Source organism: Lacerta agilis, chromosome 14 (genome assembly GCF_009819535.1).
Source record: "Lacerta agilis isolate rLacAgi1 chromosome 14, rLacAgi1.pri, whole genome shotgun sequence".
NCBI lineage: Eukaryota > Metazoa > Chordata > Lepidosauria > Squamata > Lacertidae > Lacerta > Lacerta agilis.
Window position 1 is genome coordinate 42,605,304 of NC_046325.1, and position 23,269 is coordinate 42,628,572.

The window sequence follows — 23,269 nt, forward strand, 5'->3', positions numbered from 1 at the left end:
TAGTTACAATGCAACTCTCTCTTTTAAAGCAAAGCATGAGGTCTGCTGCGCTGGAAACAGCCAACAGAAAACATCCTTGCCACATAAAAACAAAAGCACATTTTATCATCAATTAAAGCTGCAGCTATTTGTATAAATACAACATCCAGACCCCATCGGCATTTACATTTGCTCCTAAAGGTACACTTCGGTTCAGGAATTCTGCTGTACACAATAATACTACAGATTATTACATCTATTCCTGTTTTATTTTATAAAATAATAAAAAGAACGCCTGCTTCTCTTCCATGCTGGCAAATTCAAGGGGGGTTACTGAAGCACTGAAGGGGATATGAAAAATCCATGATGCGCTTCTGGAAATTCCTGGTTTTCCCATGGTAGACAATTCCTCCTGATTTTTTTCCGCAGAATAAAGTCACAAACGCACAGCAATTATTACACCTGCACCCATTTAGCCACATTGGTTTTCAAGTCACTAGCCCTCATGGATTCCGTCAAGATGAAACGGGCACTGGAAAGTATGGAACCTGCCTGCAAGCACCTTTTGACAACCTGCGGGGTAAAGAGAGAAAGTAATTCAGTCAGGATTTTTACCGTGCAGACCAACACCAAGCAGAAACAAGCCCCACTGTGTTCACTGCAGGTAGGTAGCCGTGTTGGTCTGCCATAGTCAAAACAAAATAAAAAATAAAAAAAATCCTTCCAGTAGCACCTTAGAGACCAAGTAAGTTTGTTCTTGGTATGAGCTTTCGTATGCTCACTGGAAGGACAGATCCTGAAGTTGAGGCTCCAGTACTTTGGCCACCTCATGAGAAGAGAAGACTCCCTGGAAAAGACCCTGATGTTGGGAAAGATGGAGGGCACAAGGAGAAGGGGGCGACAGAGGATGAGATGGTTGGACAGTGTTCTCGAAGCTACTAACATGAGTTTGGCCAAACTGCGAGAGGCAGTGAAGGATAGGCGTGCCTGGCGTGCTCTGGTCCATGGGGTCATGAGGAGTCGGACACAACTGAACGACGGAACAAGGTGCTACTGGAAGGATTCTTTTATTTTTTATTTTGTGTTCACTGCAGGTTAAATCTGGGTCACATCCTTCCTCCCCGCGTCTGTTTACAGAATCATGCCTACGGTTATTATCCCACAAGTCATGGTGGATCATGGCTAACATCTTGTGTTTCAAACATCTCATTTCAAACACCAGCAAAGGCTGTGCGTTTGAGTCAGAGTAAAGGATAATGTGTACAAAAATCTGAATCTCCTAAAATACATGCTTAACTGTGCCTTCCCATAGCTAGAAATCTGCCGTTAGCTAGAACATATTGAGCCCCCGCAGAACACACTCGCTCGTATTTTAGGAAAACGTTGACTAGCCTGAGCTCAGTTGGTCTGAAGACAAACAAGCTAGCCGCCCAACCATTTTATTTGACGCCTCAAATAAGCAAAGCAAGCGAAGAAGTAATACCTTCATGCGATGTCGGTCTCTAGAATATCTTCTGTTTTAACAGGCAGCCTCTTCTCAAATGCCATCATTTCTTCCTCTCTCCTCTTCCGGCGTCTTTTTTTACAGTAACTTGAAAAGCAATTTGCAAATATGTGTCACTAAGCGCACATCTGGTCCGTAAAATCAGAACAGAGAAGCACGCACCACTGCAACACATGCACCTTAAACGTTTTTTATTTCTAATAAATATAGACCATCTTTTCTAGTGCATTCCCAAGTATGAAAGGAAGTGCTTTCTCCAAATGAAATCAATGAGGAAACCTGTTGTGCTTTGGCAACTAAACAGACCTTTGCCATAGTATTCAAACCCCGCAGAAGTCAAAGGAATACGATGCGCCTTCATGTGGCGACTCGTCAAGTTAGGCCAAAGTAGTCTTATATCCTTCATTTTGCCACATAATTGTGGAAGACGTTGAGGAAGGAACCATCGTTATTAGCCACTCAGAGGAATAAAAGGTAAAGTAAAGGACCCCTGGACAGTTAAGTCCAGTCAAAGGTGACTATGGGGTTGCAGCGCTCATCTCGCTTTCAGGCCGAGGGAGCCGGTGTTTGTCCACAGACAGTTTTCTGGGTCATGTGGCCAGCACAACTAAACCGCTTCTGGTACAACGAGACACCGTAACGGACACCAGAGCGCACGGAAACGCCGTTTACCTTCCCGCTGCAGCGGTACCTATTTATCTACTTGCACTGGCGTGCTTTCAAACTGTTAGGTTGGCAGGAGCTGGGACAGAGCAACGGGAGCTCACCCCGTCGCGGGGATTCGAACCGCCGACCTTCTGATCAGCAAGCCCAAGAGGGCGCTGTTAACAGTGGCTTGCGGTGACCAGTGGCGGAGCTTCATGCTCCAGCAGCAGGGGCGGGAAGCAGGCGGGGGCGGGGCTGGCACGTGTTCTGGGGGAGGGCCGCGCCGCCCGCAGGGGTGTGGTGCGTGTTCTGGGGGCGAGGAACGTCGCCCACAGGGGCGGGGCGCGTATTCTGGGGGCGGGGCGCATAGCACAGGTGGGGAGCAGCCAAGATGGAACCCTACCGGGATCGCGCTGCCCTGGGCACCCCGCCCCCTACGCCCCGCCCTTCCTACGCCAGTGGCAGTGACATTTTTTTTTAATTATTATTATTATTATTTTATTAGAGATTTTCTTGGTTTACAAGTGTACAGTGTCTCTCGCAATTTTCCATGTAACATTTTTACAGATCAATTTTGGTTGCTGAGACATTAGGCAGAAAGGGGGGGGGAGGAGGTGGGTGGGATGGTGGGGGGAAGGTGGGGTGGGGGGGCGGTGTTTCTTTTCCCCCTTAGCATATGTAGGATATGGTGTCAGCATCGTTTGTGTTGGTTCTCTGTCGTTCGCTTGTGTCACCTTGGCGGTGAGAGGTCGCAATTGGCGTAGGGTGTGCTTGTTCCTTTGTGGTTGCCTGTGGTGATCTTTGGTTTTCATGTGTGAGTGGGGTGGGTGGGTGTTTTGGACCAGTTTAGCCATATTGATTTGTATGCTGCCGGTAGATTTTTGTCATTATCTTGTTGGGCTGTCAAAACAAAATCGAAAATTCTTTCTAGTAGCACCTTAGAGACCAACTGAGTTTGTTCCTGGTATGAGCTTTCGTGTGCATGCACACTTCTTCAGATACACTGAAACAGAAGTCACCAGATCCTTAAATATAGTGGGGGAGTGGGGAGGGGTATTACTCAGAAGGGTGGTGGGAATGGGTGATAGGCTGATAAGTGTGGAAAACCTGTTGACGACTCTAAACGGCTGCAGTTAGTCTTGCAGGGAAATGCAAGGGGTGAGATGGCCAAAGATGGCTTTGTTATGTATAATGAGACAAGAATCCAATGTCTTTGTTCAAACCAGGTTTCTCCATGGTTTTAAGTTTGGTGATTAGTTGCAATTCAGCCACTTCTCTTTCCAGTCTATTTCTGAAATTTCTTTGTATTAAGACAGCTACTTTGAGATCTTTTATAGAATGTCCTGGGAGATTGAAGTGTTCTCCTACTGGTTTCTCTGTCTTGTGATTCCTGATATCAGACTGTTGGGCTGTGTGTGTGATGAAGGGGGGGCAGTGACATTTTTTGTAGGGGGACAGTTAGGGTCAGAGGCACATCACAGCTCCCTCCCTGAGCTGGGCAGAAGCTTCTTGGGCTTTGGGGATGAGGTGCCAGGGGGAAATTTAGGAGACTAGCCTAGTCCCCCCGGTCTACTGACCTCACACCACTGACTCTTTGCTTATCCAATCCAGCCACAGGAGGGCTTAGTTTGCATACTGGCAAGAAACACAAAAGAGTTCAGTCAGGGATCAGAATGCTGCCTTCAGGCTCATCCAAGCTTCCTTTTGAGCTGCACTTTTCCGGCACAGGTCCACACTTATAATAATAATAATAATAATAATAATAATAATAATAATAATAATAATAATAATTTATATCCCGCCCATCTGGCTGGGTTTCCCCAGCCACTTTGGGCGGCTCCCAAACACGAATAATAATAATAATAATAATAAACTTTATTACGGTCATAGACCAGCAAAAGAGAAAATAAAATGATAGTACATAATATAAATGTTTCTTAAATATCGTCTTTTAACAATACTATTTCAGATCCCATGTTAGATTAAAATTAAGCTAAAATTTATTGGGAGATAATTCCATTTAAGTATTATCTGCTATGGCTTGGTGGACGGCTTTATCGCTGTTGTCAGTTGATGTCATGACGCGTCTCAGTCTTGCCGCATGATAGCAAAATTTAGCTACAGTCATAGTTCGCTCTGGGTTGGTGTCCTCAATTAAGTATCCCAAACACGAAAAAACATCAAACATTAAAACCCTAAACAGAGCTGCTTTCAGATGTCTTCTAAAAGTCATATAGTTGTTCATTTCCTTGACATCTGATGGGAGGGCGTTCCACAGGTCGGGCGCCACCACCGAGAAGGCCCTCTGCCTGGTTCCCTGTAACCTCACTTCTCACAGGGAGGGAACCGCCAGAAGGCCCTCGGAGCTGGACCTCAGTGTCCGGGTTGAACGATGGGGGCGGAGATGCTCCTTTAGGTATACTGGGCCGAGGTCGTTTAGGGCTTTAAAGGTCAGCACCAACACTTTGAATTGTGCTCAGAAAAGTACTGGGAGCCAATTTAGGTATTTCAAGACCAGTGTTATGTGGTCTTGGCGGCCGCTCCCAGTCACCAGTCTAGCTGCCGCATTCTGGTTTAGCTGTAGTTTCTGGGTCACCTTCAAAGGTAGCCCCACGTAGAGCGCATTGCAGTAGTCCAAGCAGGAGATAACTAGAGCATGCACCACTCTGCCGAGACAGTCCGCAGGCAGGTAGGGTCTCAGCCTGTGCAAAGCTCCATGTCTGAGGTGTTTTTTGTTTTGTCCCAGCACTTTCCCCAGGAAAACCCATGCTTTACCACCGAATCGGAGCAAACAGCAATCTGCAGAAAATCTGACTGATATTTGCTCCAACTCAAGGGTAAAACATGGGTTTTCCTGGTAAAAGCAGAGAGACAAAACAAGCAAGCAAACAGACACAGAAACATATGGCTAGAAACATGGCACAAAAGAAAGTCTGGATGAGCCCTAAGAGCAAGTTGCAATCTTTGCTTTATTCAGGTTGTTTGAAATGTGGCTTCCTGGAGAGGGATCTGCCTGAGGAAGGCATAAATTACCCCCTCAGATTTAAGGTAGAGTAGGGGGGCTTGCCAATAAGAAGGTCGGCAGTTCGAATCCCCGTGACGGGGTGAGCTCCCGTTGCTCGGTCTCTGCTCCTGCCAACCTAGCCGTTTGAAAGCACGTCAAAGTGCAAGTAGATAAATAGGTACCGTTCCGGCGGGAAGGTAAACGCAGTTTCCGGGCGCTGCTCTGGTTCGCCAGAAGCGGCTTAGTCATGCTGGCTACATGACCCGGAAGCTGTATGTTGGCTCCCTCGGCCAGTAATGCGAGATGAGTGCCGCAACCCCAGAGTCGTCCGCGACTGCACCTAACGCTCAGGGGTCCCTTTACCTTTAACGGGGGGGGGGGAGAGAAGCAAAAAATGAAAAGTGGGTTTCATGTTTCTGACTGGGGTGGCTGGTTGGTCCTGGGTTTGGAAACCAAGGCCCAGACAGCTGATTTGAAAAGAGACAACCAACATTTCCCCTTTTAGAAATAATACTTTTGGAGCATTAGAAAAACTACTTTTGGAGCATTAGGAACCGTTTACAGTCGTACCTCGGAAATTGAATGCCTTGCAAGTCGAACGCCGCAAACCTGGAAAGTGAGTGTTCCGGTTTGCGAACGTTCTTTGGGACCCGAACATCCGATGCGGGTTCTGATTGGCTGCAGGACCTTCCTGCAGCCAATCGGAAGCCGAGCCTTGGTTTCCGAACATTTGCGAAGTCGAACGGACTTCTGGGAACGGATTCCGTTCGACTTCCGAGGCACGACTGTACTGCTATTCATGAAAAAGACCCAAAACACCAGAATCGAATCTCTTTGCTTTCAGATTGGCATACTTACTGAGCGCAGGTGCATATACATGCAGTCAAGACGATGAGCGCCACCATCACAGCTATCAAAGAAATCACCACAATCTGACCTTCATCCCCTCTCAAATAAAACAGATCCAACCTCTCACACCTTGCGCCAGTGTAGCCTTTCTCGCAGCTGTAAAGGAGGGACAGGAGAAGTGAGGGTTGTGAGACGCAAAGGGCATTGTGGCTGGAGCAAGTTCCTTGCAGGGCCAGTGTCAATGCTCACCAATGGGCCCCATCAGTGCCAAATTTACGTATAAGATAAACAAGCTATAGCTTGGGGGGGGACTGATGTACATTTCCAAAATATAAGATAAAAAACAAATAAAATAAAATAAAACCTAAATACAGCAACAGTGTTTTGTGTTGCGTAGGCTCCTATGATGTATGTAATGGGCCCCGCCTGCTAGCCTGCTCCCTAAAATATCACTGGTTTGCTCATTTCTATATATAGGGTGGGACGCGGGTGGCGCTGTGGTCTAAACCACAGAGCCTAGAGCTTGCCGATTGGAAGGTCGGTGGTTCGAATCCCCGCGATGGGGTGAGCTCCCGTTGCTCGGTCCCTGCTCCTGCCAACCTAGCAGTTCGAAAGCATGCCAAAGCGCAAGTGGGCAACGGTGGGCAAGTGACGCCTTTCTCTGCACTTCGGAGAGTCAACATACATGCATGCCGGTATCTGTTCTACTGCAACGTAACGGCATCTTCCCTTGATACAGTAGTGTTTATACTCCTCAGGGCATTTCGAAAAATGCCCTCTCCACCTCAGTCCTGTGGTGCCGCCTGGAAAAATAGAAAAAGGGGGATAAATTAGGGCAGGGCAGGGCAGTCCAACGCGGGACCTTCAGGGCCTTTTGGGGGCAGCCCTCGAAACCAGGTTAAGCGAGGCTCTGGGCTTTGGAAAGGAGGTAAAAAGCATATGCTATACAGGGGCAGAGGAAGGGGGGGCGGTGTGGGAGGTGCGCCCCGGGTGTCTTCGCTGAGCGGGGTGACATTTGGTGCGCCGGCCGCCCACGACTCAAAAGCCCACCCCAAGCCGTTGGGGAAGGGGGGAGCAGCGCCGCTTTGCCAGCGGTATCCCCCCCTTCCCCCTTCGTTTTGACAGCTGGGGGAGGCTTGGGAGTCGCAGGCGGGCAGCACGCCAAATGTCCGCTATCGGCGGCTCGCTCCGCCCCTGTGGGCAGCTCGCCCCGCCCCCGGCTGCAGGGCGCACGCGCCTCTCCGTGCACCCGAACGGCTACCCTGCACCTGGGAGGGCACCCTCTGCAGCCCCGCCCCCCTCAGAAGCACGCCCGCCCTGGGCAGCACGGGCATATGCTTTGATAAGATAAGATAGATCATATTTCTTTATTGTGATTGTACAAGTACAATGGAATTGGATGCCAACCCATTAAAACAATTTGGGGGGGAGCAGTTTCAGCTGCACATACATATACATACAAACCCATCAAAACTCTCCAAGGTCATGTTATCTAGTTACAGCATTTAAAATAGGTTATGGCTTTTGGATAGAAACTGTTTTTTAATCTATTTGTTCTTGATTTGATTGTTCTATACCTCTTGCCTAAAGGCAGTGGTGGAAAAAGACTATACGCAGGATGAGATGGATCTTGTAAAATATTTTTAACTTTTTTAAGGCAACAGGAACTGTATAGTTCCTCCAAAGATAGGAGGGAATGACCGATAATATCTTGGGCTGTTGTTATGACTTTCTGGAGCACCTTCTTCTCCATTACTTTACACATGGAAAACCAAGCACAAACACAATATGTAAGAATGCTCTCTATGCAGCTACGGTAAAAGGACACCAGCAGTTTCTCACTTAGATTGGTTAAAAAAAAAGTCTGAGAAAATAAGTTCTCTGCCGGGCTTTCTTTACCAGAGCAGTGGTATTTGCACTCCAAGTTTTTGCCGCTGATGCTATACACAAAGGGAAGTAAGGTAACAGTCAAGTTATTCTTCTTCTTACTATTATTATTTGTAGTAGTAGTAGTAGTTTAGTTATTTAGTCGTGTACGACTCTTCGTGACCCCATGGACCAGAGCACGCCAGTCACTCCTGTCTTCCACTGCCTCCCGCAGTTTGGCCAAACTCATGTTGGTAGCTTTGAGACCACGGTCCAACCATCTCATCCTCTGTCGTCGCCTTCTCCTTGGGCCCTCAATCTTTCCCAACATCAGGGTCTTTTCCAGGGAGCCTTCTCTTCTCATGAGGTGGCCAAAGTATTGGAGCCTCAGCTTCAGGATCTGTCCTTCCAGTGAGCACTCAGGGCTGATTTCTTTAAGGATGGATAAGTTTGATCTTTTTGCAGTCCATGGGACTCTCAAGAGTCTCCTCCAGCACCATAATTCAAAAGCATCAATTCTTCGGTGATCAGCCTTCTTTATGGTCCAGCTCTCACTTCCATACATCCATACATTAGTAGTAGTAGTATGTAAAGAAGACAATACTACTTTTTTTAAATACGAGAAACGATATAAGTTCATTCTCATTGCTTGCTCCACCCAGTTTTACACAGGGCTTATCCACACTTAATTTTCCTCCGTGATTTCCAGGTTTTAAAAGTGAATCGGAACAAACAACAATCCATAGAAAACCCAAAATGCTGTTTGCTTTATGGCCTGGAAAAAATGGTAATTGTGGATAAGCCCATTATCAGTTTAAGGTACTGTTGTTGTCAGGGTGCTGCCCTCACCTCACGGCAAGGGGTTGCCAGGGCTTTCTCCCTATCGCGAGCCCCCCCCCCATCTGCTCAGCAATTCGTCTTCCTCCAGTGAGGGGGGCAGTGATCCCTCTAGTGGGGAGGGAGAGACGGGAAGGGGAAGTAGGAGTCAGGGCTCTGGCAGGGAAGGAGAGCCCTCGCATCAAGCAGGGACTGGAGGTTAGGCGCCTCTTCCGTCTACCCACTTGCGCAGGGGGGGAGGACGCAGAAGGGGGAGGCGGGGGTTCCGCATCCCGCAGCTTTTATGCTGGGCAAAGAACCGGAAAGAGTCGTTCCCGGACTCTGCCGAAGGACGAGCTAGACGTACTTTTGTTGCTGCACTGTACATATCTGCACAATAAAGAAACCTAGTTTTAGAAACCCCAGCGTCAGGCTGGTTACTCATGAGCAATCACTGAAAACCATTACAGTTGTTTATCATTCTGTACTAAAACTGAAGAATGGGAGAGGTCCCAACGAAAGAAGAATGGTTACATTAATTAATGGAGTAAGCAGAAATGGCAAAAACTTACCGGAAGAATAAGAAACTAAGGCAACAAACTTTTTAGAAAGGAATAGAAATGGTTTACTGAGTATTTGCAAACAAACTGTAAACAGATCAAGACATTGGCAGGATTGCTGGGAAAACCTGCAGTCTTAGAAAATATATACATGAGAATAGATGATTAAAAGAGTACCATATATACTTGAGTATAAGGCTAGTTTTTCAGCACATTTTTTGTGCTGAAAAAGCTGCCCTCGGCTTATACTCGAGTGAGGCGGGTGGTGGGTGTGGCGAGAAAGAAGCCCTTTCTCTCCACTCGTGCCGCCACCCGCTCTCCCCAGTCAGCCATTCCTTAAGAAGTGTACAAGAACGGTGGTTCTTTACTCTCCCTAGGCAGCTTGTTCCATTCCTGAACTGCTCGCATAAATGCAAACTTGGCAAAGGAAGAAGAGGAAGGAGCAGCCCAAAGGGTTGCTTTCGGGCTGCTCGTTCCTCCTCCTCCTCCACAGCGGCAAAGGTGAACCGGCTTATACTCGAGTCAATAAACTTTCCCAGATTATTGTAGGAAAATTAGGTGCCTCGGTTTATATTCGGGTCGGCTTATACTCGGGTATATGGTAAGTTAAGGCATTTTGGAGTATGCAGGAAAGGACAAAAATAAATGTAAGGAACCGCAGAAAGAGGGGGGAAGGCAGTCAAAGATGAAAATGCTTAAACTATGGTTAAATAATTGTTATAATGTATATAAATGAAAACTATAAAAAAGTAGCTAAATAACTGTTAGCTAGTGCCCACAGATGGTGCTCCTGGCACAGGTGAGGTGGAAGGCATGGTGGCCAACAGTAGGTGGCGCCAGAGCCAATGACAGGCAGAGCATGTCACTCTAGGAATCAGAACTGTAGAGTTGGAAGGCACCTCAAGGGTCATCTAGCCCAACCCCCTGCAAGGCAGGGATCTTTTAGCGCAATGTGGGGCTGAAACCCACGACCCTGGAATTGAGAATCTCATGCTTTACCGAGTGAGGTATCTAGGTTCATCCCTACCCTCTCCCCTGCTGATTGCCACAAGGGCAACATTGAGAGCCAGTGTGGTGTAGTGGTTGAGAGCGGTAGACTCGTAATCTGGGGAACCGGGTTCGCGTCTCCACTCCTCCACATGCAGCTGCTGGGTGACCTTTGGCTGGTCACACTTCTCTGAAGTCTCTCAGCCCCACTCACCTCACAGAGTGTTTGTTGTGGGGGAGGAAGGGAAAAGGAGAATGTGAGCCGCTTTGAGACTCCTTCGGGTAGGGATAAAGCGGGATATCAAATCCAAACTACTCTTCTTCTTCTTCTTCTTCTTCTTCTTCTTCTTCTTCTTCTTCTTCTAAGGAGGAAGAAGCTGGCAGCCCATGCCACCCGCCTAGACTAGCTGTTCTTACTAAGAACAGGAGGCATGCAAGGGGTTGGCGGGGCAGTGCCCCATTCATCCCAGTGGAGCAGGCCCCGCTTCCGCTATCTACACCCGCTTGAGGATACCCCTTTGTGCTTGCCACATGTAAAATATCAGCTCCATCTACTATTCATGAAGGCTGCGGCACCTGAAAATTGAACTACGGAGCCTTGAATGCTCCGCGCCAGACTCTTTGGAAACCCAACAGGAGAAGAGAACAGAAAACTCGGCTCCGTTCCATTCCGGGAACTATCACCACAGGGGTTAAAAGTTAACGCTGCTACAAAAGAATGATTAGCTGTGCGGATCGTGTTACCAGGCTGAATACTAAATGAGGCTCTGCTAAGAATGCAGTCCGAACCGTGGCAAGATTACACGGTCTCCACTCTCGACAGAGGAGATCTCACAAAGCGGGCATTTTCAAAGGCATCGTCTGTGCAAGGGAATCGGGTCGCCAGAGGTTCTCATCTCAACAGGACACTCTGAGCAGCTCACAACAGAATATTACAAAAAAATGATAAAACATCAAATGTTAAAAACTTCCCTAAACAGGGCTGCTTTCAGGTGTCTTCTAAAAGTCAGATACAGGTGAAACTTGAAAAATTAGAATATTGTGGGAAAGTCCATTTATGTAAGCAATTGTTTTCATTAGCTACTGGAGTTTAATATATGAGATACTCATGACATGCAAAGCGAGATATGTCAAGCCTTTGTTATAATTGTCACAATTATGGCGTACAGCTGATGAAAACCCCAAAGTTGAGATTGTTAATTTGGGGTTCTCATCAGCTGTACGCCATAATCATCACAATTGTAACAAATAAAGGCTAGATATATCTCGCTTTGCATGTCATGAGACTATCTCATATATTAGTTTCACCTTTTAAGTTGAATTACTGAAAGAAACGAACCTTTCCACGATCTTCTAATTTTTCGAGTTTCACCTCTTTTTGTTTATTTCTTTGACATCTGGTGGGAGGGTGTTCCATAGGGAGGGCGCCACTACCGAGAAGGCCCTTTGCCTGGTTCCCTGTACCCTCACTTTTCGCAGGGAGGGAACCACCAGAAGGCCCTCGGAGCTGGACCTCAGTGTCCGGGCTGAACGATGGGGGTGGAGACGCTCCTTCGGGTATACTGGGCCGTTTAAGGCTTTAAAGCAGTGTTTTTCAACCTTTTTTGGGCAAAGGCACACTTGTTTCATGAAAAAAATCACGAGGCACACCACCATTAGAAAATGTTAAAAAAAATAATAACTCTGTGCCTATATTGACTATATATAAAGTAATTCTCTTGAATTTTTCAATTTTTCCCACGGCACACCAGGCAACATCTCGCGGCACACTAGTGTGCCACGGAACAGTGGTTGAAAAACACTGCTTTAAAGGTCAGCATCAACACTTTGAATTGTGCTTGGAAATGTACTGGGAGCCATGACGGCTATCCCCTGCTTCCACGCTTGGAGGCACTAGTGCTTCTGAATATCAGTTGCTGGACACAACAGGAGGAAAGAGGGCTTTTGTGCTCAAATCCTGCTTGCTGGTTTCCCACAGGCATCTGGTGTTTGGCTACTGTGAGAACAGGATGCTGAACTAGGTGGGGCCATTGGCTTAATCCTACAGGCTGTTCTTATGTTGTGCATTGACTTCTATTCTAGACAGCTGGAGGAGTCATAGCAATACAAACGTTTGGAAAGAGAAGAGATAATGTCTGGGTTAGAAGTTTTGTTGTTGTTGTTTAGTCGTTTAGTCGTGTCCAACTCTTCGTGACCCCATTGACCAGAGCACGCCAGGCACTACTGTCTTCCACTGCCTCCCGCAGTTTGGTCAGACTCATGTTGGTAGCTTCGAGAACACTGTCCAACCATCTTGTCCTCTGTCATCCCCTTCTCCTTATGCCCTCCATCTTTCCCAACATCAGGGTCTTTTCCAGGGAGTCTTCTCTTCTCATGAGCTGGCCACAGTACTGAAGCCTCAGCTTCAGGATCTGCCCTTCCAGTGAGCACTCAGGCCTGATTTCCTTCAGAATGGATAGGTTTGATCTTCTTGCAGTCCATGGGACTCTCAAGAGTCTCCTCCAACACCATAATTCAAAAGCATCAATTCTTCGGCGATCAACCTTTATGGTCCAGCTCTCACTTCCGTACATTACTACTGGGAAAACCATAGCTTTAACTATACGGACCTTTGTCGGCAAGGTGATGTCTCTGCTTTTTAAGATGCTGTCTAGGTTTGTCATTGCTTTTCTCCCAAGAAGCAGGCGTCTTCTAATTTTGTGGCTGCTGTCACCATCTGCAGTGATCATGGAGCCCAAGAAAGTAAAATCTCTCACTGCCTCCATTTCTTCCCCTTCTATTTGCCAGGAGGTGATGGGACCAGCGGCCATGATCTTAGGGGTTTTTTTATGTTGAGTTTCAGACCATATTTTGCACTCTTTCACCTTCAATAGTAGAGAACGTATATATTGTACTTTCAAAGAAAGGGAAAAGGGGCTCCCATCCAGGCACTCACCACGAAGAAATAGTGGAGGGCTGTGTGCCTTACCTAAATTAAAACCACTGATTAAGAGCTCACCGTTAGTGGGAAAGGCGAACGAACATTTTAATCAATTTGGGAGTCCGAGATCTAGCGCAGTCTCTACCGCTGACCTAAATGGCTTCAAAATGAGCAAAATCAGCTCTCGTTGGTCTTGTGGCAGGTTCATATTGCCAGTGATTTCAGATGAGGACTCTTCACTTCAGATGCCCATAACTCTTCCTGCTAGGAAGACTAGAGTAATTTCAGCCTGAACTGAAAAATACCTGCTGGCCTTGAATATATTCTACAAAAAAATGCTATATTTGGACATGGGCAGAAAGTAGAGCAAACTCAACCTTGGTCCCAAACAATTCTAAACATTTTAATCTCCAGTTAACATTTAAATGAGTAATAATCTGTCAGTTTGCAGTGGTATCCCAAACTAAAAGGAGAGTTGCATAACTCAGGTGGGAGGTAACAGAGTAGGAAGAAGATATGGGGAAAGCAGCCTACATATAGTTATTATTTGCACTTTTAATACCCTGCCCTTAACAAACTCATTCCTTGCTCTCAACACGCCCCTCTCCTTTTTAAACCCTTTACACAGATATAGCCAGGGTGGCATGATGGCAAGAGTGTCAGACTATGGCCTTGGAGACCCAGGTTCGAATCCCCACTCAGCCATGAAGCTCACTGGGTGACCTTGGGCCAGTCGCCATCTGTTAGCCTGACCTACCTAGCAGGGTTGTTGTGAGGATGAAATGGAGAGGATGAGAACCATGCAGGCAGCCTTGAACTCCTTGAAAGATAAAAGTGGTATATATACATGTAATAAGTAAATGAAATAACGTACGCCAGCAGAGATTTCCCTTAGCTGGGGAGAGAGTGGGAGGAGACAACTGACTGGGAGTGACTAACAATGCAGTGTAGATCTGGGTCTAGAACAGCACCATCAGATATAATCCATATTGTTACCTGTGCAATTTCCATTCGGGTAGCCGCAGGACAGCCTCTTTGTTTCCTGTTCAGCGGTTCCATTGCCATTGCCAGTCACACAATCGAAAATGGCAAAGCCTTCAGCGGGGGTGGGAGAGAGAAAGCAAAAACATTACACACATATACAGGTGAAACTTGAAAAATTTGAATATCGTGGAAAGGTTCATTTCTTTCAGTAATTCAACTTAAAAGGTGAATCTAATATACGAGATCGACTCATGATATCCAAAGTGAGATATGTGAAGCCTTTGTTTGTTATAATTGTGATGATTATGGCGTACAGCTGATGAGAACCCGAAATTCACAATCTCAACTTTGGGGTTTTCATCAGCTGTGTGCCATAATCATCACAATTATAACAAGCAAAGGCTTGGCATATCTCGCTTTGCATGTCATGAGTCTATCTCATATATTAAACTCCAGTAGCTAATGAAAACAATTGCCCACAATATTCTAATTTTTCTAATTTCACCTGTATTTCAAGGACCTCTTTGCTCCAATGATGTTTGTTTTGCCAGGCACCACCATGGACTGGAGTCAAATAGTAAAGGTAAAGGGCCCCTGGACGGTTAAGTCCAGTCAAAGGCGACTATGGGGTTGCGGCGCTCATCTCGCTTTTCAGGCCGAGGGAGCCGGCGTCTGTCCGCAGGCAGCTTTCTGGGTCATCTGGCCAGCAGGACAAAACCGCTTCTGCCGCAATGGGACACCGTGGCGGAAACCAGAGCGCACGGAAACAGCATTTACCTTCCCACCGCAGCGGTACCTATTTATCTACTTGCACTAGTGTGCTTTCGAACTGCTAGGTTGGCAGGAAGAAGAAGAAGAAGAAGAAGAAGAAGAAGAAGAAGAAGAAGAAGAAGAAGAAGAAGAGTTTGGATTTGATATCCCGCTTTTCGCTACCCGAAGGAGTCTCAAAGCGGCTACCATTCTCCTTTCCCTTCCTGCCCCACAACAAACACTCTGTGAGGTGAGTGGGGCTGAGAGACTTCAGAGAAGTGTGACTAGCCCAAGGTCACCCAGCAGCTGCATGTGGAGGAGCGGAGACACGAACCCGGTTCCCCAGATTACGAGTATACCACTCTTAACCACTACACCACACTGGCTCTCAGGAGCAGGGACAGAGCAACGGGAGCTCACCCCGCCGCAGGGATTCGAACTGCCGACCTTCTGATCGGCAAGGCAAAGAGGCTCAGTGGTTTAGATTACAGCGCCACCCACGTTACACATCCCATAGTGTAAACACAGGAGACTGAAAAGCACTCTCCAGTGCTACTCTCCGGTCACAACCCTGCAGGTAGGACCCAAGCCATCAATATTCATGCTGCAGCGTCTGTCCAGAAGGAAACCAAGAGATAGAGCAGAAAGATAAGGGCCGTACTCCCCTTGTCCTTCTCTTTATTAAGAAAATTCATCGGGCAACAAAGGCTGATTCAGTCCCCAAACCCAAGCAAGCATGGATCCAGATTATCAGTCCCGTCTGGGAACGTCAGCAGTTGCTCCACCACAATCCACTCCATCACCTTGCTCAGAAATGAAGAATTTGCAACCCAGGCTGTAGTTGCTACAGTAAAACCTCAGTTCCCGAATGCCTCCATTAATTGTACGTTTGGCTCCCGAACACTGAACACCTGGAAGTAACTGCTCCTGTTTTCGAACAATTTTCAGAAGCCGAATGTCTGACATGGTTTCTGTTTTGAGTTTCCCTATTGTATTGAGGGTGAAAGAGGAGAGCACAAAACTAAGATCATGGCCACTGGTCCCATCAGCTCCAGGCAAATAGAAGGGGAAGAAATGGAGGCAGTGAGAGATTTTACTTTCTTGGGCTCCATGATCACTGCAGGTGGTGACAGCAGTCACGAAATTAGAAGTCGCCTGCTTCTTGGGAGAAAAGCAATGACAAACCTAGACAGCATCTTAAAAAGCAGAGACATCATCTTGCCAACAAAGGTCCGTATAGTTAAAGCTATGGTTTTCCCAGTAGTAATGTATGGAAGTGAGAGCTGGACCATAAAGAAGACTGTTCGCCAAAGAATTCATGCTTTTGAATTATGGTGCTGGAGGAGAATCTTGAGAGTCCCATAGACTGCAAAAGATCAAACTTATCCATCCTTAAAGAAATCAGCCCGGAGTGCTCACTGGAAGGGCTGAAGTTGAGGCTCCAGTACTTTGGCCACCTCGTGAGAAGAGAAGACTCCCTGGAAAAGACCCTGATGTTGGGAAAGATGGAGGGCACAAGGAGAAGGGGACGACAGAGGACGAGATGGTTGGACAGTGTTCTCGAAGCGACTGGCATGAGTTTGGCCAAACTGCGGGAGGCAGTGGAGGATAGGGGTGCCTGGTGTGCTCTGGTCCATGGGGTCACGAAGAGTTGGACACGACTGAATGACTGAACAACAACAAAATTGTATTGAGGCTTCCGCTTTCAGTTTTCGGTTGTCAAACGCTTCGCATGTCAACGGTCTTCCAAAATGGATTACATTCAACAACCGAGGTTTGACCATAGAATCCATTGGGCCCAGGAAAAGGCTGTGTGACAGTGAGACAGCCCCCAGTTCCAATTGACTGTCTTCACTCTAATCCCATCACAATACCCGCTTCCCATCGGTCATTAAGTTCTCCCCCTTTAATTCTCTACTTTTCCACCAGCAACCAATGAGAACAAACTGAGGCCAAGGTTTTTAAATCAACCAAAGCTCCGGGGCTATGGAAGAACAGGAGAGCAGCCCAAATGCACTCCCCCAACAGAGGAGAAAACTGATGACGACTTATCACAGAATGGTAGAGACGGAAGGGGCCACATGGGTCATCTAGTCCAAACCCCAGCAATGCAGGAATCTTTTTGCCCAACGTTAGGCTTGAACCCATGACCCCCGAGATTATGAGTCTCATGCTCTACTGACTGAGGTATCACGACTTCAGTTTAGCTTTCTGATACGATCTAATCCCGGGCTCTCTGACACACCGGGTAGTTTAATCTGAGATGGAATCCACTGATAGAAAACTTGGCTGTGCAGCAGCACTCGATATGGATGGATTTGACGGCTAACCAGCAGCCAGAATAATAAAGCAATTGTTGCTGAACACAAAAGCAGGGAAGGATCTTTGCACTTTCAAGTCTTCAAGGAAACACTTCCTCCTCCCAGCTCAGACTGGGAGGCCTTCAGCGGGGCCTGTTTCAACAGGCTTCAATGGGACTTATTCCTGGGCTGCAGCCCTGATTCCACCCATTTGCTCAGAGACCCAGCAGTCTGTGAAATTGTTGTTGTTGTTGATCAGTCGTTCAGTCGTGCCCGACTCTTCGTGACCCCATGGACCAGAGCACGCCAGGCACGCCTATCCTTCACTGCCTCTCGCAGTTTGGCCAAACTCATGTTAGTAGCTTCGAGAACACTGTCCAACCATCTCATCCTCTGTCGTCCTCTTCTCCTTGTGCCCTCCATCTTTCCCAACATCAGGGTCTTTTCCAGGGAGTCTTCTCTTCTCATGAGGTGGCCAAAGTACTGGAGCCTCAACTTCAGGATCTGTCCTTCTAGTGAGCACTCAGGGCTGATTTCCTTCAGAATGGATAGGTTTGATCTTCTTGCAGTCCATGGGACTCTCAAGAGTCTCCTCCAGCACCATAATTCAAAAGCATCAATTCAAACTTAAGAGTACCAAAACAGCTCCATCACTGGGCTATACTAAGCAAGCAGCTAAAGCTCTTCCGGATTATTCTATCAATGAAGAGCTACGCTGGAACAAGACCGTAACCCATCCAGTTCCCATCAGATGCCTATGGGAAGCCTGTAGGGCAGGAGCAGAGAGCAGCGGAGCTCTCCCTACTTGCGAATTTCTCAGCAACTGGTATTCGGAGACACCCTGCCTGCCTCCAACAGGGAAGGAAGGACGCTGCCATAGCCTGTCGGAAGTTTGAGTTCCTACCATTTCCACCTCTGAGCACTTGCAATCTAGGGGCTATTCATTAGAAGCAGTGAGCACACTTTATTTCTATTGAGGCAGGTGGACACTGGCGGCATCCAGGCAGGGAAAGTGAGCACAGCAGACCAGAAAGGTATGGGAAACGTTTTTGTGCTAAGCTTAAGAGTGCTGGTATCAGAACATTCCAGGAATTCTTCCCCCTCCAAAAAAATGTAATGCACGCTCATCATTCAAAGTAAATGGCACAGAACTGGAAGGTGTTCCAACTTTTAAATATGCCACCAATGTAATAATTTTGTATGCAATTAAAATGGTATATAGGATCTCTCAGTTGATTATTTTTGATCAGTTTATCCATAATAATGAACAAAATATTTTCCCCACAGTATTTTGCCAAAAGGTCCTAGACTTCCGAACTTTTGTGCGAAAAGCCTGGGCACAGCAGGTCACGTGATCTGTTCCCACCAGAATCTTGCCCCGTTCCAAAGACCTTGCCTCAACCTCCAGTCTCTGCTTCTCAATTTGTATTGCATTATTTTGTGCACTGTGGCTTGCCGTTGTTTTATTGATTATAGTTTAGAAATTATTATAATTGTAAAGAGTGGATTTCTGTTTAATTTTTCTATGCTGGTGTTTAATATTATTCTATACTGTTCTAATGGATTGTGGAATATTACTTATTTGATATAAGTTGCTACATCAGACAAGGCCTCCTTCCACCTGCCTTGCCCCACCCTCTAAGTCTTTGCTTCTCAATTTGTATTGTAATATTTTATGCACTGTAGCTTGCCGTTGTTTTATTGATTAGCTTAGAAATTGTTTGTTGTAAATGTTGAGTGGATTTCTGTTTGACTTTTATATGTTGATATTATTATTTTATACTATTCTAATAATTGTTGAATGTTACTTTTTGATGTAGGTTGCTTATTTTAAAGTTTTGTTTTGTTATCACATTTTTGTATTGCATTAGATTGTTATAAGACGTGCATTTTTTGTTTCTTCTGCTTGTAAACCGCTTTGAGTATCGTAAGATAGATAGGCGGTATACAAATAAAAAATTATTATTATTATTATTACTATTTGTCACATGTTTGTATTGGATTAGATTGTTATAAGGTGTACATTCTTTGATTCTTCAGCTTGTAAACCGCCTTGGGCATTGTAAAATAGAGACCCTCTGGTATATTGGGTATTGTAAAATAGGTACCCTCTGGTATCTTGGGCATTGTAAAATAGGTACCCTCTGGTATCTTGGGTATTGTAAAATAGGTACCCTCTGGTATCTTGGGTATTGTAAAATAGGTACCCTCTGGTATCTTGGGTATTGTAAAATAGTTACCCTCTGGTATCTTGGGTATTGTAAAATAGGTACCCTCTGGTATCCTGGGTATTGTAAAATAGTTACCCTCTGGTATCTTGGGTATTGCAAAATAGGTACCCTCTGGTATCCTGGGCATTGTAAAATAGATACCCTCTTGGGTATTGCAAAATAGGTACCCTCTGGTATCTTGGGTATTGTAAAACAGATACCCTCTGGTATCTTGGGTATTGTAAAATACCGTAGGTACCCCTGGTTACGAACTTCATTCGTTCCGGAGTTTTCGCTAATGGGGCCTCCGGTCCGCAATTTCCGTTCGCATCCTGAGGCAAAGTTTGCAACCAGGAGCAGCTACTTCCGGGTTAGCGGAGCTCGTAACCCAAAGCATGTGTAACCAGAAGCGTGCGTAACCCGAAGCGTTTGTAACCAGAAGCGTGCGTAACCAGAAGCGTGCGTAACCTGAAGCCTGCGTAACCTGAAGCGTGCGTAACCAGAGGTACCACTGTATACAAATCAAAAGTGAAATGAAAATGAATTGAAAAGGCAGGCTTATCCAATGACTCTTTCTTGGAAGCACGGCTGCTTTGTGGGATATAGTTTTGCCCTGAGCGCATTTCCCAGAGCTCCTCACAATCCAAGTCACATCATGAGCCAGCCTTTGCCGGAAAAAAAAACTGTGTTCCCAGAAGCTCAGTGGTTCTTTTGACACCAGCGACATCACAATGGCTTTACGTTACAGAGTGTAAGGCACAATTCCCCTTGACACCAGTTCAGCAAAATTCCCTGTGTGATTGTCCTTGGGGCGTATGTGAGAATGACCGGTGTAACTGGACACTAGCCCCCATCACAGTTATGTCTCCAATTTATGTCACTCTCTCTTCTCTAGGGCTTGGGTTATGTTTCTTTCCACACCTTTCACCCCTCTTCACTGTCAAAATCCAAAAGTGAATATTCTTCTCTCTGAATGGTTGTTCTTGAAGATTATTCTGACATGGGTAGGCAAACTAAGGTCCGGGGGCCAGATCCGGCCCAATCGCCTTCTAAATCCGGCCTGCGGACGGTCCAGGAATCAGCCTGTTTTTACATGAGTAGAATGTGTGCTTTTATTTAAAATGCATCTCTGGGTTATTTGTGGGGCCTGCCTGGTGTTTTTACATGAGTAGAACGTGTGCTTTTATTTAAAATGCATCTCTGGGTTATTTGTGGGGCCTGCCTGGTGTTTTTACATGAGTAGAATGTGTGCTTTTATTTAAAATGCATCTCTAGGTTATTTGTGGGGCCTGCCTGGTGTTTTTACATGAGCAGAATGTGTGCTTTTATTTAAAATGCATCTCTGGATTATTTGTGGGGCCTGCGTGGTGTTTTTACATGAGTAGAATGTGTGCTTTTATTTAAAATGCATCTCTGCGTTATTTGTGGAGCATAGGAATTCGTTCATTTACACACACACCCCAAATATATATATTTATATTTATATTTATTTTCTGGCCCTCCACAAGGTCTGAGGGACAGTGGAATGAAAATTTTTGCTGACCCCTGATATTCTGCTTATGTTCCAAGTCCTCTCCAACAGGTAAACTAGGGAAATAGAGAGCTAAGCCACTGTGGATTGTAAATGGCACTAGTTTCTAGGAAACAACTTTTCCATGAGTCTGCAAAGAACACAATTAACTTTGGAATCATTTGCTGTGTTCTTTAATTGCGGTGGGTTTTGATATAAGTCTGTTTAACATTGCAGAGCTAGGTTAATGAACATCTGCATGTTACAGCAAAGAAACATAAGATATCCAGCAATATTCTCAAGCAAGAAAGGTTGTAAAACCATTTAAAACTGCATGTGATATACAACACCAGCACTCCGGGGCTCAGTCTGTTTTTAAATTCCCTGAACTACCATTGATTCTAAGGCCTCCCTAAAATAAACACACAGAGCTAAATATAGAGAACTGGCCCCGTTAAGTAGGTACCCTGATGGACACTGCCATAGCACAGGCAACAAACCCTGCTGGCCTGGCATAGCTTGACACATGAAAAAGTATTAAAATAAAATAAAACCTCTCCTGCTAGTGCTGCTTATTCCCCCTCTCCTTAAACAAGTCCTTTGGGGTCGATTTGCGCTTTAAATAAGTTCAAAACTAGAATGTGCTTTTAGTATTGGGGCTGAGTCCCAGAATGAACTAAATTAAAAGCTGCATCTGAGCATGCACAGAGTGCTTTCCCCCTTGTCACTAAGTGAACACAGCCTGCCTCAAAGATCAAGCAGCCAGAACATGAGCCCTGGGATAATTTAAAGAAGAAGAAGAAGAAGAAGAAGAAGAAGAAGAAGAAGAAGAAGAAGAAGAAGAAGAAATGAAGCCCTGTCCATATATTAAGAAAGAAGATGTAAACTCCGGCCAACCACACTTTTCCATTCTGCACAGCTCTTACCAGCCTGTCCACAAGTTCTCAGGTCGATGCAATGAACCTCTTTCATCCCAGAGGCTTCACAACCGCTGCTCCCCCCCCCCCCAGTACTTCCCACAAACCCCTCAGTGCTGCTGCTGACACCACAAGCAGAAATGGAGCAATGTGCAGCTACTGCACCTGCTGAATTTCCACCTGCCAGGCACCATAGAGGCTTAGGTACTCCTCGCAGGGAGCGGGGAGAGTTAGGACTAAAAAGTACTCCTGCTAGTATAGTGGTAAGGAGAGTTTTTTTTTCTGGGGGGACGCAGGGGGACGCATACCCCTAAACATTTTGTGAATATAAGTGTGGCCTCATTGCATTTCAATCTGAGTAGGAAAATGAGAGTACCCCTAAACACCCTAAAAGCACTGGTGGTGAGTATCCCTGCCTGTCACACAGCAGACCAGGGTCTGACTCCCATACAGGGAGACTGATATTATAGCCCAGCCGGTAAAGAGCATCAGCTTCTTAATCTCAGGGTCCTGGGTTCAAGCATCACGTTGGGCAAAATATTACAGGGTTGGGCTAGATGGCCCTCGTGGTCCCACCTACAATTCTATGACTCCTCCGTGAAAAGGAAGGCAAGGAATGGAGCTGCCCTCGCCACTTTTCCTTCCCAGGTTCCGCAGTTTCAGGACACAGGCAGAGACGCTGCGGCTGCACCTGTTGGACGTCTGCCTGCCGCGAAGCTCTTAAAAGGGCCGGGAAGAGAAGAGAGGAGAGGAGAGGAGAGGGGAGGGACCACCCAGGGAGAGACCTCCCGCCAGCCCCACCGCGGACCCCGACCGAGAGCCCTCCCCAAATCCTCACCCAGCAGCAGCAGCGGCCCGAAGCTCAGGAGCGCCGCCGAATCCATGCCGGAGCGCAGTCCCGGGCGCCCTAAGCAGCCGCGGCAGGGCGCGCACAGTACCTCCGCATCTCGCCGCGCGCCCAGCGCCGAAGGAGGCGCCCGAGATGCCCGACGCGCTGCCTCCGCCTGGCCGGGGGCGGAGCCGCGTCCTTCCCTTCGCGGCGGCGGGCGGGCGGGCGGTGGGAAGGCGCAGTGGGTGGAGCAGGGGAAGGGCGGGTCCTGCTGCCCCACCTGGGGGAATGGGGAGGTCCCGGGCACAGCCTGGATGCAAAGAGAGTTGCCGGTTGGTTGTCAGGGGTGTTGCTTTTTTGTTTGGCCACACACTTTTCAGAATGGAAATTTGCTGGTGCCGCACCGATTTCTTTTCTCTTGATAAGTATAATGCAGCCATGTCCAACAGGTAGATCGTGATCTACCGGTAGATCACTGGACGTCTGTGGTAGAGCACTGGTAGATCAGTGGCTCCCCCCAAAGAAGCTAAAAAACTTTGGCTGCCCTAAAAAAAACCTCAACTTCTTTGCCCTGCACCTCTAAAATGACCTGAACCACCAAAAAAAGGGCTTTCCTTCCTTTAAAAAAGCTCAATATCG

At 46.7% G+C, this 23,269-nt stretch overlaps 1 protein-coding gene across 1 annotated transcript; it reads right to left on the reverse strand.

Moving 5' to 3' along the window:
- Positions 1–403: 403 nt before the first annotated feature.
- Positions 404–22,774, reverse strand: BTC (betacellulin). The gene is made up of 6 exons (XM_033169657.1): positions 22,640–22,774; positions 14,127–14,225; positions 6,667–6,784; positions 5,991–6,137; positions 1,463–1,570; positions 404–552 (listed from the first exon to the last, which is right to left on the reverse strand). The coding sequence occupies exons 1-5, from the start codon at positions 22,683–22,685 to the stop codon at positions 1,465–1,467; spliced, it is 516 nt and encodes a 171-aa protein (XP_033025548.1). The 5' UTR covers positions 22,686–22,774; the 3' UTR covers positions 404–552; positions 1,463–1,464.
- Between the last annotated feature and the right edge of the window lie 495 nt (positions 22,775–23,269).

What these genes read in the sequence shown, in the direction of transcription:
- BTC (XM_033169657.1), bottom strand. Translation starts at nt 22,685, where the DNA reads ATGGATTCGGCGGCGCTCCTGAGCTTCGGGCCGCTGCTGCTGCTGG. An exon ending in CGGGCCGCTGCTGCTGCTGG is followed by an intron (nt 14,226 to 22,639) that starts GTGAGGATTTGG and finishes CCCCCGCTGAAG; the next exon opens with GCTTTGCCATTTTCGATTGT. An exon ending in GAACAGATACCGGCATGCAT is followed by an intron (nt 6,138 to 6,666) that starts GTATGTTGACTC and finishes CCTCCTTTACAG; the next exon opens with CTGCGAGAAAGGCTACACTG.